Below are 14,626 nucleotides of genomic sequence, written 5' to 3'. Positions count from 1 at the left end.
GGCAAATTTACGATGTGAATCCGTTTATTAAAGTGAAATATGACTAAGTTTCGTTTAGTAGTGCTCTCAGTGTGAATTTCTGGTATTCATCCATGTGATTTATTGAAGTACTCAAAGAAAGGAAAGTTGGAGAGCGTATTCAACCAAAGTACAACAATCGGTGAGTGAATTAATTTATCATTTATTGCCACTTATACAAGATAAAGTAATAAGCCTATAATTTGTGAATAAACGTGTTGTATTATAATTTAAATATATATGTATAAATTGTGTGATAATGTTACATAATTGCAAAAGCATATACATCCATAATTTCAATTACATATATAAAACAATTAAGGATATATAGATTTTAATACTTTAAATAATTATGCAGAGAATATCTTGATATAGTCGCATTGTCATATAACATGTAAATGGTTAAGAAAATTTATATATTTGTATAATATTGCAATATTTTCCCCTGTAAAGTATTATTTCTCAGAATATTTAGATATAATAAATGTTAACGACAAAATAAAACGTTATTCGAAATATACCGTTTTATATATACATAATACATTTATTATATCTAAATATCTTGCTATATTTAAAGTAATATTTAGAGAAAATAAAATTTTAATTTATATCTTTCATTTTTTTCGCGATTTCTTTTCATAATGCTAATATACAGCAATAAATATTATTCATTAGACATTATATATAAATTATTATAAAAAACGATTAAAACGATAAACTCTACATAAATAGTTAAAATGAGTAAACCTTATCAAATGTATAATTTCTTATATAAAATATCAGATTATATGAAAATATTATCATGTGCAAAAGTTATCTTTGAATTTCCTCAGTTTCTTTGCACAGTCAGTTAAAATTTTGAACAACTGCAATGAAAAACAAATGTAGAAAACTACTATGATTAGAATTCTCCAGCCTGCTGGACACTCATTTAATTATATAAATTTCATTTTTTTTGTGTATTTTAATTATATTTTTTTTATATTTAATACACATACAATAAAAAGTATATAAGAATACATTTAACACATCTTTTGTTTGGAACTGAGGACATATTCATCACATCAATATCACTTTCTTCAATATAAAAGCACTTTTTCAATAAATAAATTGTAAATGTAAATTCATATATATATATATATATATAAACTTATCTAATTTTAATATGTATTGATATATCACTTAAAATTAGATGAGCTATTATTTATAATTTATTTAAAAGGATAATCAATTATTGAGATTCTCTGTAAAATTGTCAAATTTAAAAATTTGCAAATAAAATCTTAACATAATTTACTGTAATACTGATAAAATTCTTGCTAATATATAACGATTAATATAATCTTCTATATCTTTAAAAAATATTATTCATAAATATCTCTCTTGTAACAAGATCTTAAAAAATATCTTTTTTGCATTCGTTTTTTTATAATAATATTGATTTAAGGTTTATACACATCAATGTTATCAGATCTAATATTATTAAGTTTATAAAATTTATAAAATTACTCTGTTAGGTTGCACCACATTTTGAACAGGTTTGTCTTTCACTGAAATAATATCAAATATGATGTTTTATAAAAAGTAATTTACATAGCACATAATATTTACAAACATATTTTATTGTTTACCTCAGTATCTGATGAAGCTTATTCCGAAGTTCATTACACTGGGCCTTCTCAGCCTTAAGTGCTGCATCATACTCTCTTAGTTGTTGTCTCAAATTATAAATTGTATCTTCCAATGCTTCAAATATTGCCTGAAAAAATTAAACATTTAAAGTTAAACAATATAAAAAATATACTGTACTCTATATAAACATAATCTATGTTATATAAGCTCACTCTAGATTCTTCTGCTGTATCTGATAACACAGGAGGTTCATCTAAACAAAAAAATTCCCTTACACAAGCAACACCTATGAAAATTGGGCTGCTCAATATATCATTAACAAATGCTTGAAGCCCATGTATTCTTTCTTCTAAAAAACTTGGAGCAAAATTATCTCCAAGCCACTTCTTTCTTGGCAGTGACAAATGGGAAATAGGAACTTTTTGTTTTTTTAATTGAGCTAGTAATCGGACGAAGTCTGTGTATCTTCTAAATACAAACCAACAATCACCATTTTTTAGTTCAACTCGAAGTTTATAGACCTATATACAAAAAAGAATAGACATTTATATATATGAGTAACGGAATTATAAATTATTAAAATTTAAAATTAACTAACTGTAAATCTAGCTCTTTCCTCCATAATCTCATAACCAACAATGGGTACTCTTAAATCATCGCTGGTAAGAGGTGATTGAAGAATATCTGAGCTGGTATTAGTATCATTGGGATCATAGTTAAATCGTTGAACAGTAAATGAATTTGAATGGCCAGATCCATCAGAGTCAGGACTATCAAGAATTCTCACAGTACCTGGTTGAGAACTTCTTGCTTTATTAATCGCAAGAGTAACTTCACTAATGCATACCACACCACTTTCTGAATTGGACATTTTCACTTTGATAAACTAAACAAAACCATGCATAATTAAAATAAAAAGAAGTATAGAAGCTTTTTTATATAAGTTGTAAATTGACATAAAGTTAAATTGAACCTAACCTAACCTAACCTAAGACAAACTATATTCAAGTAAATGCATATTATGCACAAATATATTTATTAAAAAATTTATGCATATTAAAAAACAATATAACAAATTATTTATAATAAAACTTAGATTCCATGCAGTGCAATCAACTAATCAAAAATAGCTTATTATACATATTGCATACTAACCTTAATTATTAACAGATAAATAGAGTATTCATTGCATGTTTATTGTTTCAGAATGATTTTTATAGTGTATATTACAACAGTTGTTATTGTATATAGTATGCTATATATGTAGCAAACAATTATCTAAGTTACAAAAATTTGCTTGGCACATTCTCTTGACGTTTACTTAGCATATTGGAAGTTTGCAAATAATTCATAGACCTAAAATTTGCGAGAGAGTATACTCAGTAGTATTAAAAGTTTTCAAGCAGAGTCCTGAGGTTCGTTCGTTTAGCCACATAAGGATTAAAATAGAACAAACAAGAGATTTCTTCTCAAAAAACAGTGCAATATTCATTGCCATGTGCTGGAAAATCCGGATGTGAGCAAATTAAAATCAATGATTTGCGCAATATTTAAATTTATGCATACGCACATAAATTTCGATATTATTTTATTTACATGTTTATGAATATACATGTTCTTTTTCATGAACTAATATTAATATTAATAATTTAAAAAAGTTCTTATACTTGGGATATGTAAATCGACCTTGCCTGAACAACTTGACCTTTTTAACGTGCAGAAGTCAACTGAAGCAAATTCCACACCGACACGCATATTTTCTTATCCAGGCGTAGCCTCGCGCTTTATTAAAGACATAAGGTTAAGTTCGAGGGTCTCTATCGACCTGATCCTAGACCCTTTTGCGATGATCAACCAGGTGTACGCTTAATGACTTCCGTATGACAAGACAGACACCAACAGGCACACTGTGGACCTTGCTAACAATGTCAGGACTCATATGTTTTCATTTATTTTCATACTAATTAAAGTTTTGCTATTTTTCTACAAAAAATAACCTTCTGACTTTGTGACATTAATTGTTGATGTTCGTATCGAATGCTCCTTCCGATTATAAGTAACGTTGTATAATAAAACGCGAAAAAGTTTGCACATATTATATACAACAAAAATGGAGCATGTACCATGTGTAATTAATGCACAACATAAACGACTTGATTAACGGCACGGAGGATAGGATATACGCGCATAATCCGTTTACCGATATTGTGGACAGCAACATATCGGCTGTAAATATTTCGATAAAAAAAAAAAAAGGAAAAGGTGGAAAAGCACTGAACTGCTCTAAAAATAAGGCAATTCAGGGGCAAAGCGAGAACAATGTTTAATATTCAAAAGATTTAAGAAAACATTAAATCAAACGTGCACAGATCGATAACATATAAAATAAATAATATTAACAATATAATTTAAAATTCTTATTCTTAATTTCCGGAAAATCGATTATAAATTTAATAATACATGCAAGAAAATAAAGCATAATGTTTTGCTTTTTATATAGACGAGATATAGATTTTGCAAGGTTTAACAAAGTTATAAAATGTTGATTTATTAATATATTTTTTTGTTATATTATTATTATTATTATTAAATTATTGAAAAATTTTATCTTTTCTAATGACTATTATTATTTGTTACGAGATTTCTCGGACAATCTTTCATTTGTAGATTGCTATCAGTATATTCTTAAATGGTTATCAAACCGGATGCATTCGTTAATTGGTGTGTTCCTATCGATTTTATGTTTGCGAACACGCCTGCGCGTTGAATTGTCGGTCAAACCACATGCATGCATGCTCGCATGTAAAAAAGCAGTTTTTCTCCGAATATCAGATGTGCGGATGCGTCTCACTTTTATACACGTGTTTTATATGCGAACAATGGCAAGCTATGTATGGCGTGTTTTATGCAGTCGCATGAGAGGTCGGTTTGATACTGCTGATATCAACAATACTATAATAATAATGATAATAAAGGCAATAGCTATTATGTAGCTAATTTGCTATTATCCATTGAATACTTTTTCGTATAAACTTATAGATATTATTCTTTGTTGTACTACTTCAACAAAGCTTTCAACATATCTATTTTTTTTCTAGTACTATCGAATGATATTTTATATTATTGGTAAAAATAGTTATGTACCAATTATCAATACTAATTTAAAGTTATTAAAAATAGCATTTTACTTCCTATTTTTTATAATAAAACAAAATTGGTACATTTAAATTTTGCAGCTACGTTAATGAGTACAATATTTATTATAAAAAATAATGAAATTTATATTAAACATTGCATTACGTTTTCAATATGACGCTGTTTTGATTTTAAGAGTTATTTCGATTGTAGACTAAATCAATTTAAAATATATAATAAGATACGTTTAAACAACCAACTGTTTGCCGCCACTTTTTTGGCGGCAAACTGCCGAAAAACGCGGTAAAACCAGCGTGGTACGGCGATATTAAGGTGACGTGACTTAGGTAGCTGTAAGCAAAGAACTCATAGATTTCGTTATGTCAGGAAACGACAAGTTGATCCTTAAGTATGCAAAATTGTCGGAGAAAGCGTTTGCACCGACAAGAGGTTCAGAATATGCGGCAGGATACGATTTACGAAGGTACATACATATCTGAAGTATATTAATATCACAAATCTATCAAGTATTATACAAGTGATATGTGATAAATAAGATAATCAGATAGTAACGCTTGTTTGTAATTACTTAATTAGATATAAATACTTGAAAAACTATCAAAATACAAAAAATTAAAATTGTAAACAACTAATAGCTTTTGACAAAGTAAAGTACGCTAGACAAAGGAATTAGTCTTTGATAATAAGTTAAATGACATATTTGCAGAATAGTATAAAATTACTTATTCAATGATTATTGATATTTGATGAAAAACATCATTGTATAGTAAGATTTTAAAAATATTTTGTTTCTTGTTTGGTACAGTGCGTACAAGTACATTATTTCAGCACATGGCAAGGAATTAGTTAAGACTGATTTGCAAATAGAAGTTCCTTTTGGTACATATGGGAGAGTTGCACCACGATCTGGATTAGCGTGGAAAAATCATATAGATGTAGGTGCAGGTGTTATAGATGCTGATTATCGGTGGGTAGAGCTTCTACAGTTATTGAAAGTCAAGATATCATTATCTCTATTTTATATATATATATATATATTTTTTTTAATACAGTGGTAACCTTGGCGTAGTGCTGTTTAATCATAGCAATGATGATTTTGAAATTGCACCTGGTGATCGTATAGCTCAATTGATATGTGAAAAGATTACATATCCTGATATAGAAGAAGTAAAATCTTTGGATGATACAAATAGAGGTGCAGGAGGATTTGGTTCAACAGGCATGAAATGAAAAAAAAGGCGAAGATAAAATCAGTTTTACCTTGTTTGAATTACAAAAAGATTTCAGATTTCTCATTACATTTTTGCTATCTTATAAATAAAATATAAAATAAAGTAATTTTGATAAAATATAATTTTTTATTTTTTATAATTGTTTAAAATCATATAGTCTATCAAAACATATTAAAATTTGGGTTTGAATATGAAACTATTATATATGTATATATTAATATTATAATATTTATATGTAATATTAATATATAATACTAATTATATATTAATGCAGATATAAAATATATAAAAATAACTTTAAAATATTCAAATTTTTGAATCAGGAACTAATCCTGTGTATAGACTTGGTGTTTTAATGAAAGTCAGTACATTTCTGAATTTTTCATGATTTGCATCCTGTAAAAGTTTGAATACTACATTCTCAGAAGTAGTTATGTGGCATCCTATGTCTCGCATTCTCTGTGAAAAAAATATTTCATTAATAGTTTTAATATAGCTATTAATTTTTTCTAAAGAGAATATATAATCTTACATGTGCATACCTCTAAAGCTAATATTCTGTCTTCTTGAGTACGTGAAGAACAGCAGTCTGCTACAGTATGAACTTCATAGCCTCTTTGTCTTAAGTCAATAGCTGTATTTTCCACGCACACATGTGTTTCAAGGCCTATTAGTATGATAGAGTTTGGTCTTTCTCCGTCACAAATTGTTGCAAGTTCTTTGCGAACCTAAAAAAAGTAAAATAAATATATATTCTTATATCTAACATTAGCTTTATTTATAAAACACAAAATGTGTATATACTTACTTCAGAAGTGCACATACTAAATTGGGTTTTTGCAAAAGGTCCTTTAGCTCCAGAAATATCAATCTCAGGAATAGTTTTTCCTAAAGCCTTTGGATTTTGCTCAGTAACTATTGCAGGTACATTCAAAATTTTTAGACAATTGATCTGTAAAATCATTTTTATATGATTAATAGTAATGCAATAAATATATATCATTTTAAGAATAGATTGTAATATTGAAAAATATTTAAATATTTTCTTATATATAAAAATAACATAACCTCTTGACATATCTATAATCTCAATTATTTTTTTACATAATTATAAGTATTTAATGTATAATAACTTGATAAATTTACCAATTTCGTTGAGTTTTGCACCATTTTATCAAATTGAAATATAGCCTTGACGAATTTTTCTTGAATATCGCAAATGAATAATACACTTTTTCCTTGTCTGAGCATAACTTTTGCAGCATTTATAGCCATTGTTACAGTACTATTCCGTATATTGCGTATAAAAATATTACTTAATGTTATTTCGTATTAAAACAGCGTACAAACACGACAATGTGTCTCCGACAATATGTGAAACCGGTAGTAACCAGAAATACATTTAATGACGCGATATAACGTTACAAGTTTTATAAACATCTGATAAAAGAGTCACATGACATCCGGACATATGGTATCAAAGTCCGCATTATTACTATCAACATTAGTTACAGAAGGACGATTTCATTATCGTACAACTAAATTGAGAGAACCAGACATATGGTGTGATGCTTTGTATAAAAACATGTGCAATTTACTAGCATTAATAGGTATTATCATTTTAATTACAGTTGATATTTTTATCAATTCTAATATCCAACTTATTTTTATTAAATTCAACAATTTTAATATAAAATAATTAAGAACATTTTAGTTGAAAATAAATTTGTGATAATATAACCAAAGACTAGCGCGAGATAATTTATTTTATTGTTTAATGAATCGTTAATGAATCATTAACGAGAAACTATCAAGTAAATTTATGTAATATCATTTCACGGTAATAATAATTTAACACATAAAAATGCAACGCATTTCTTCTGCGTTTATTTACGCATCGTTTGAAGATGTGCGCGCGCACAGTACATTTGCGCAAGTTTGCCAAATTGAGGGAAAAATCCAGGCTTGCGCAGTGAATAAAATTTTGTTGCTTGAAGTGGGAACACTGGATCGGTGGAGTCGCTCTGAAGTGTAGTAGTTGAACAATGCTACGTTTGAATGGTTGTACGAGTCGCGGTTGAGAGAGAACAAGAGAAACGCGATTGTTCGACATTTCGTTATGAAGTTCGCGAAGTGCCCGTGGTCTTTTTAATGCGCGTGTGATCAGCGTCGCGTTCAGTTCGTATTCGCTCGTGTCTCGCGTTGTGTTCCGAGTCCAGTAAGAGCGTCCGTAAACGATAGGATGGCCGTGGAACCTCGTGTGACCGGGAACGCTAAGCCTTTGGTGCCCCTGTTTACGAAAGCATCTGACTGCGTGAATACTAGCTGCTACTGGTGAGTAGCCGACATGACCACGATTTGTGGTCGACGCGACGTGCTCTGGGGCAACGATCGATCTCCGGACAAATAAACGCGCCGTATTGCGGTATACACTGTGTTCCGATCGATACGTTGCGGCGGTGCAGCGAACGCGCGACCATCTTTGCAGTGTGTGCGCAGCGCGCGATTTAAAATGATATACAAATTAGACATACATTTTCTCCTATTATTAAATACGCATTTCTTAGAGCATTATATCTAATATTCGAAATACAAGTAAAAAATGTGCATAATGAAGAAAAAATAAACAACGCTGTATAGTAACAGTAACTTGATTTGTTTTGGATGTAAATGAAATAATTAAAGATACGCGAACATATGAACTGATAAAAATAATATTTCTGTTTTGTAAGTGAATTTATCTTAGATAATCTTGATTTATACATATACAGAGATTTTGTTTCTTTGGAGAAACATGCCTATTAAGTAACAGGGGAGTAATTATGATGTATGGTATAGTTATTTATTATAGAATTGTTTATTGATTGCGTTGTGTGTTTTACTAGAAATACATTTTACACGAATTAGATAAATTTTAAATAAGCATGTGGATGTGTGAGTGCTATTTATGTAATATGATTATCACACAATCCTAACTGTTGGAAATTTTGCTTCTATTAATACAATTTTTATTCCTGTTGGTTCCTATATGAATACAAATTTTGTTCGTAACTTTGTAGACTAAATTTTAAGTGCTTTCTTAAATTGCTTATTTTTTGTGTTATATGCATCACTTAATCATGTATTACTGTCTTAATTAAAAACTTCCATCTATGTTTCTCAAAATTCTTAACAGTTTATTCGATACATAAATATAATAATTTTAATATACTTTTGTTCACACATGTACAGTATAGATTTCATTGATAAATATAGATACTGTCGTAAACAAATATATTTTAAAAAGGAATGCAAACAAATCTATTAAATAGACTAGAAATTTAATAAGAACTTTATGTTTGATTATGTTTTTATTTGCTCCGGCTATGTTTTATGAAATGGAATTTTATTTTTAACGAATGAACGTATCTACCGATTCAGGCATGTTGGTAGAACACTGCTTATTGGCGACTCGTTTATGTACTACTTAAGCGGTGCGAATATATGAGCCTGCTTTTATTGCAATTAATAATGCATGCGATAGATAATGCGCACGGAACAGCATGGCACGCGAAGCCGTTGTTGTGTTAAATCGCATGCACGCGACACGTTTAGTTTCCTTTTTCTTATAATCGCAAAGGACACGTAGCATGGTCGGAAAAATTGAACTAATCTTTCTGAGCTTTTTATTCTACTAATTATGACTGCTGTATTTAACAGTTGCACATTGCATTTATCTATGTTTCTGGTGAGCTTTGCAATTTCTAAGGTAATTTTCAGATTAGTACATGGAGCTTTATTGTATGCTATTATTAAAATTTGATATGTTTTTTATCATACTGCTGGGTAATATTGCGGAAAGTTTTATAATCACTTATGTATATATATATACACACACACAGGGTGTCCCACCAAAAGTGGCCACCCTCTTTTATCTTTTAAATTAAAAGAAATATTAAAAGAGATATACAGTTTGAACCATTTAATTTGATATATATTTGTTATGGTTTATCTCTTTTAATTTAAAAGATAAAAGGGGGTGGCCACTTTTGGTGGTGAGACACCCTGTATATATATGCATGTATCCACTATTCCCTTTTGTTGACAATATGTTTTGTAAGATGTATACAATTTGTTCTATTCTATCAATATTATTCGATTCATTTTATATTTGTTTTAACAATTTATTTTATTATATATTAATTTAATTAAACAGGATTTTGCATAAAATTGATATTTGATATTTCTTAAGTATATTTTTTGTTGTTTAATAAAATTGTTCTTTCTGTAGAAAATAATTGATTATTGATATTATATACATATGTATTATATTTTTACTAATGATTGCTTTGATATATTTATTATAGTACCTTTTATTCCAGTTTTTTATCCCGAATATTTCGTTATATTAATAATATTAAGTGACATAAAAAATATTATGTTTTACTTATGTTTTACAATATTTTTAGCATATATTTTACTTATCCATTTATTTTTGTACACATACATTTTGCACGCATGCTATTCCTGCTTGCATATATTTTATTAATCAATGTTTTACGTTAATAATAGGTATATTGCTTCGTAAACTAAATTAATGTGTTATTCCTTCGTGTGTTGTGTTATGAATTGGTATAATGTTTCTGAGGTGTAAGGGGTATTATATATGTCCAATTTCAGCGAGGAAAACGTATGGAAGCTGTGTCAAGATGTATCGACTAGGCATCCTTCCGAATTGCAACATTGTCATGTTGTTTTCGTAAGCAATCCACGGCGGAGCGTTCCGCTTTGGCGTCAGCGGGCGGGAAAGGACGAGGACAAATTGGTCGTGTGGGTCAGTACCGCAGCAGGGATAATTAATTAAGAAACATTACAGCATCCCCGCCCTCTGTAATATTTACTGACCGTTCTGTCTCTGTAGGATTACCATGCTATTCTTATCTATGCGCCCGACGAAAGGGCGGTTGTGTACGATTTAGAGAGTTCTCTACCGTTTCCCACACATTTCTGGAAATACGCGACCGAAACCTTCAGATCTGATGAAGCGTTGCGGCCTGAATATCATAGAAGGTTCCGTCTAGTTCCAGCCAGTGTATATTTGCAACAATTTGCATCAAGTCGGCATCACATGAAGCGCAAGGATGGTACATGGATTAAGACGCCGCCAGATTATCCTCCGATCGCGACACCAAGTATGTAGAGATCTATAAAAGTTTTAGAAAATTTTCCTCGTTACCCTTGAAGCACCGTTTCTCCTGAAAATTCCTCGCATCTCCGAACCTTGGAACCGCTGAATTTTCTACCTGTGAACATGGCTAAATACCTTTATCATTATGATCAGCATTTTCGTCACATTGTGTTTTAATATTTAATTTTTCTAATTATTTCTATTCTATGCTGTAATTTTTTAAATAGCATATATGTTGCATGTAATTATTTTATATATGATATTAGAATGTTTTCTTGAACAGTTGTATTTCAAACATTTCAGCATGCAAGGATAATCTCGATTCGTTCATCAACATGGAGCCAGGAACCGGATTAGGCGTCGTAATGAGTTTGAAACAATTAGTCAACCGATTTTATAGGCCAAATGTCAACACACAGGCGCCAACGCCGCCTCAACCGCAAGCCACAGCGACTTAAATTATGAATCGCAATGTGATGTTCGTACGCTTTGATTACAGATCTTGGAAATCAATTGTATGGCCTAAGGGAATTGGTTTGGTGTACCTTTGTGGGCTAAAATATTTGATCGAAATTTGATAATAATATTCCGTAATTGCTGCTAGCTTTGGCAGAACTTCAAATATTATAATCGTTACAGTTGTATTTCTATTGGAGCGAATTCTGCTCAAAGAGTTGGAACCGAGAGGGCTTTAGCTAAATTATATTTTTATGGCGTTGTAATATTTTTGTTAAAGTTGTATCACATCCTGAGTGTATATTTTAGATTTCAGATAATTTAGTCTCTTTTTATTAATTATCTTTTTTTTTTACTATTCCGACACATTGTGTGTATAAACTCTTGGATAGCGTGAAACCAATGAGAACATAAGAATGTCAATGCAAATATGTATTAGTTATGTATAGTATATCATCGAAATCCCGGTTCCAAAAATTTTAAATCTCATATTTTACTCGCAATCAAAACCTACGTATATATCATTAACAGAAACACGCACTTTTTGCAACATAATACAGGATTGACGTCTTATTCTCCAATCGAGTGATTTGGCTTGCCGCGCATGAAGAACGATTCTGCTGAGCTGCTTTCTAAATACTCTCGATAAGTGCTTACGCACCGTATTAATGGACTCCATCGAAAATCCATTTTCTCTCTTCTTCTAAAATCTCCTTCACAGGATTTATCCGGAGATATATGCTCCTCCGGCAACGTAGCACGTTACATTCGACCACGTTCTGAACTCAGAGTCGTGTTTTATATAAGTACTTTCGTCTCCATACCATAAAGCGATCTTTCTCACAGCTTTACTCTGTCAATGGTGTTATTATAATTATTGTGTCAAAGACTGATGTATTTACAGAGAGTTATCCGACTTGATAGAGATCCCTTTGTCTATTGGCGCGTGTTCGAAGCGCGGGACGTGATTAAAGCGCTTATAATTACTGTGCAATCGATGTAGTAAGGTCAAGAACTTAATCTTTGCGACGTAATATAATTATTACGATTATTGTAATTCTTGTGATACTTTACACTTTCTACTTTGAATACCTATGCTATACTTATCTACTGTTTGTACTAAAAGCCGATTCTTAAGAGATATATATTCGCTTGTTGAGCGGCTTCCCTAACATAAGTGGCGTTGACTTGAACGAATACGCGACGTCGTCACGTGACCAATTATTAACATCGAAGAACCTGTTGACTCAACGAACATGTGTTGCTTTAATAATAATAGGAACAAGTTTTACAACGAAAATTTTAAATTTTCCATCTTTTCGGCGAGTAATAGCGTTTTCGATTATACAGGATTTGAACGACCCAGGGTTGATCAATCACTATTTTACTATAAATGCAAGTCTTTCATTGGTGGAGAGGTTGCAATGACGTCATTAACCAACCCTGGGTCGTTCAAATCCTGTATAATCGAAAACGCTATAAGATTAGTTTAACAATGGGTTCTATCTGTTAAGATATATTTTCTGATTCGAAACATTGAATTTACTCTTGCAAATCGGCGATTAACTCTTTGTGATTTGAGCCGGATTGACTCATACTGAGTCGAGTATGAATAAATTATATACATCTAAACTGATAAAAGTTCATGATTATGGGGTGACCTTTATACACTAGAATAGCCAATTGACTTAGATATGAATGCAAAATAAGTATAAAATGCGCGCCACTTGTGGTCAGCAGCAAGATGTAACCTTGGAACGCAAAGGGTTAAATCGCGTGTTGTGTTGTGCACATTTTATCAGATGCGACAGCCTTGAAAGTTTAGTCTTTGTGCGACGTAGACTTTAATTCTCGCATATTCGTTTATATTATCAAAAAAATTGTGACGATGTGGAATGCAAGCCTCATTATTCGTGATATCTATTTCGATTTCGTTATGAGTTTGCTTTATTCGAACGAGTGCAACGGGGAAGTTTATCAACAAGCAATTATTATCGAACTATCGACTCGCCGAGTCGATGCCATGAATGAGATACGCCAATTCATGAAAGAATCCACCGGTCGGGCCGATAGTTTTAAGAGTTCGTCTCTTTGCCTTCCAAAATCTCTCACTAGTTCACTTTACCTTTCTCATTGACACATGTTTACCTCCAATTCGCATGTATCATGTTATTATGAGCGTACGTACTTGTAAGCGGAAGAGTCTACGGTTTCGAAGTATCTAGTCACCGAAAATCGCTTTAATATAAATTGTGCGACAGCAGTCTCCACGATGAAAACCAAGTTTTCTTTTCAACGGACGCGCAACGCGTAAGAAATTCGGGACCGATCTTCTTAGCGAGTAATCTCGGGAAACTATCAAAAGACAAAAATACCGAAAAAAAAGATTCTCTTTATCGTTCAGACAAAATATTGCTAAATATATCAGAGCAGAACTATTACGATTATGATATATATATATATATATTGTACACATATACATATATATCAATATTTCATATTTATTATACAGATATATATTATAATTATATTGTATCGATTTCTCGATACACCGATAAGAGTTTAGTCGGAAATGTTAACTTATACAATGTTTTATATATATACATATATATATATATACATATATATTTGTCGGCGTTCGGTGACATATTCTCTTACCATTGTCATTTATGATCTGTATACGCCCGGACTTATAAAGATTACAAGTCTATTGCCACGTTTTCGCATATTTGCAGAAAGTCATGAAAACTTTATGACCTTCTTCTTTCGAGTATATGATGGGTTATTACAATAAATGGATGCACTCCGTTCGTCTCAGCTTCGAATTTTACAGAACATTCTTAAAGCTTGCTAATTACGCCCTGATATCCTATTGTCTAATTTCCTTAAATGATTAACCCTGTCGCTCTTACAGAAAAAATATTCATTACTGATACTTAAGCCATTATTTAAATAATAAATGAGA

General features: G+C 30.7%; 3 protein-coding genes across 6 annotated transcripts; 1 reads left to right on the top strand and 2 right to left on the bottom strand.

Moving 5' to 3' along the window:
- Positions 1-161: 161 nt before the first annotated feature.
- Positions 162-3,823, bottom strand: Snx16 (sorting nexin 16). Of its 3 annotated transcripts, none has more exons than XM_067347122.1 (6): positions 3,342-3,823; positions 2,806-3,006; positions 2,249-2,536; positions 1,863-2,171; positions 1,650-1,777; positions 162-1,568 (listed from the first exon to the last, which is right to left on the bottom strand). In XM_067347122.1, exons 3-6 carry the CDS (start codon positions 2,519-2,521, stop codon positions 1,532-1,534), a joined length of 747 nt encoding a protein of 248 aa, XP_067203223.1. In that variant the 5' UTR covers positions 2,522-2,536; positions 2,806-3,006; positions 3,342-3,823; the 3' UTR covers positions 162-1,531. The 3 variants fall into 3 exon arrangements, with proteins under 3 accessions (XP_067203223.1, XP_067203224.1, XP_012218525.1); XM_067347123.1 differs by having other exon boundaries at positions 3,356-3,823; XM_012363102.2 differs by having other exon boundaries at positions 2,806-3,823.
- A 605-nt stretch (positions 3,824-4,428) lies between these two features.
- On the top strand, positions 4,429-14,478 carry LOC105669933 (protein N-terminal glutamine amidohydrolase). Of its 2 annotated transcripts, XM_067347125.1 has the most exons (6): positions 4,429-4,572; positions 5,173-5,269; positions 5,612-5,773; positions 10,698-10,851; positions 10,939-11,209; positions 11,509-14,478. In XM_067347125.1, the coding sequence occupies exons 1-6, from the start codon at positions 4,443-4,445 to the stop codon at positions 11,661-11,663; spliced, it is 969 nt and encodes a 322-aa protein (XP_067203226.1). In that variant the 5' UTR covers positions 4,429-4,442; the 3' UTR covers positions 11,664-14,478. The 2 variants fall into 2 exon arrangements, with proteins under 2 accessions (XP_067203226.1, XP_012218581.1); XM_012363158.2 differs by lacking the exons at positions 4,429-4,572; positions 5,173-5,269; positions 5,612-5,773 and adding an exon at positions 8,065-8,372.
- Positions 6,047-7,469, bottom strand: LOC105669934 (isochorismatase domain-containing protein 2-like). The gene is made up of 4 exons (XM_012363159.2): positions 7,185-7,469; positions 6,847-6,990; positions 6,581-6,766; positions 6,047-6,497 (listed from the first exon to the last, which is right to left on the bottom strand). Exons 1-4 carry the CDS (start codon positions 7,311-7,313, stop codon positions 6,345-6,347), a joined length of 612 nt encoding a protein of 203 aa, XP_012218582.1. The 5' UTR covers positions 7,314-7,469; the 3' UTR covers positions 6,047-6,344.
- Positions 14,479-14,626: the final 148 nt, after the last annotated feature.

Source organism: Linepithema humile, chromosome 1, assembly GCF_040581485.1.
Source record: "Linepithema humile isolate Giens D197 chromosome 1, Lhum_UNIL_v1.0, whole genome shotgun sequence".
NCBI classification, from domain to species: Eukaryota; Metazoa; Arthropoda; class Insecta; order Hymenoptera; family Formicidae; genus Linepithema; species Linepithema humile.
This window is presented reverse-complemented; position numbering and strand designations above follow the sequence as displayed.

Bases quoted from the DNA above. Each gene is read 5' to 3' on its own strand.
- Snx16 (XM_012363102.2), bottom strand. From the start codon at position 2,521: ATGTCCAATTCAGAAAGTGGTGTGGTATGCATTAGTGAAGTTACTCTT. The intron at 2,172-2,248 runs GTTAGTTAATTT...TTTTGTATATAG, and splicing joins AGGAAAGAGCTAGATTTACA to GTCTATAAACTTCGAGTTGA. The intron at 1,569-1,649 runs GTAAACAATAAA...ATATTATTTCAG, and splicing joins AAGCTTCATCAGATACTGAG to TGAAAGACAAACCTGTTCAA.
- LOC105669933 (XM_067347125.1), top strand. From the start codon at position 4,443: ATGCTCGCATGTAAAAAAGCAGTTTTTCTCCGAATATCAGATGTGCGG. The intron at 4,573-5,172 runs GTCGGTTTGATA...TCGTTATGTCAG, and splicing joins TTTATGCAGTCGCATGAGAG to GAAACGACAAGTTGATCCTT. The intron at 11,210-11,508 runs GTATGTAGAGAT...CAAACATTTCAG, and splicing joins TCCTCCGATCGCGACACCAA to CATGCAAGGATAATCTCGAT.
- LOC105669934 (XM_012363159.2), bottom strand. From the start codon at position 7,313: ATGGCTATAAATGCTGCAAAAGTTATGCTCAGACAAGGAAAAAGTGTA. The intron at 6,991-7,184 runs GTAAATTTATCA...ATGATTTTACAG, and splicing joins TGCAAAACTCAACGAAATTG to ATCAATTGTCTAAAAATTTT. The intron at 6,498-6,580 runs GTATGCACATGT...TTTTTTTCACAG, and splicing joins ACAGAATATTAGCTTTAGAG to AGAATGCGAGACATAGGATG.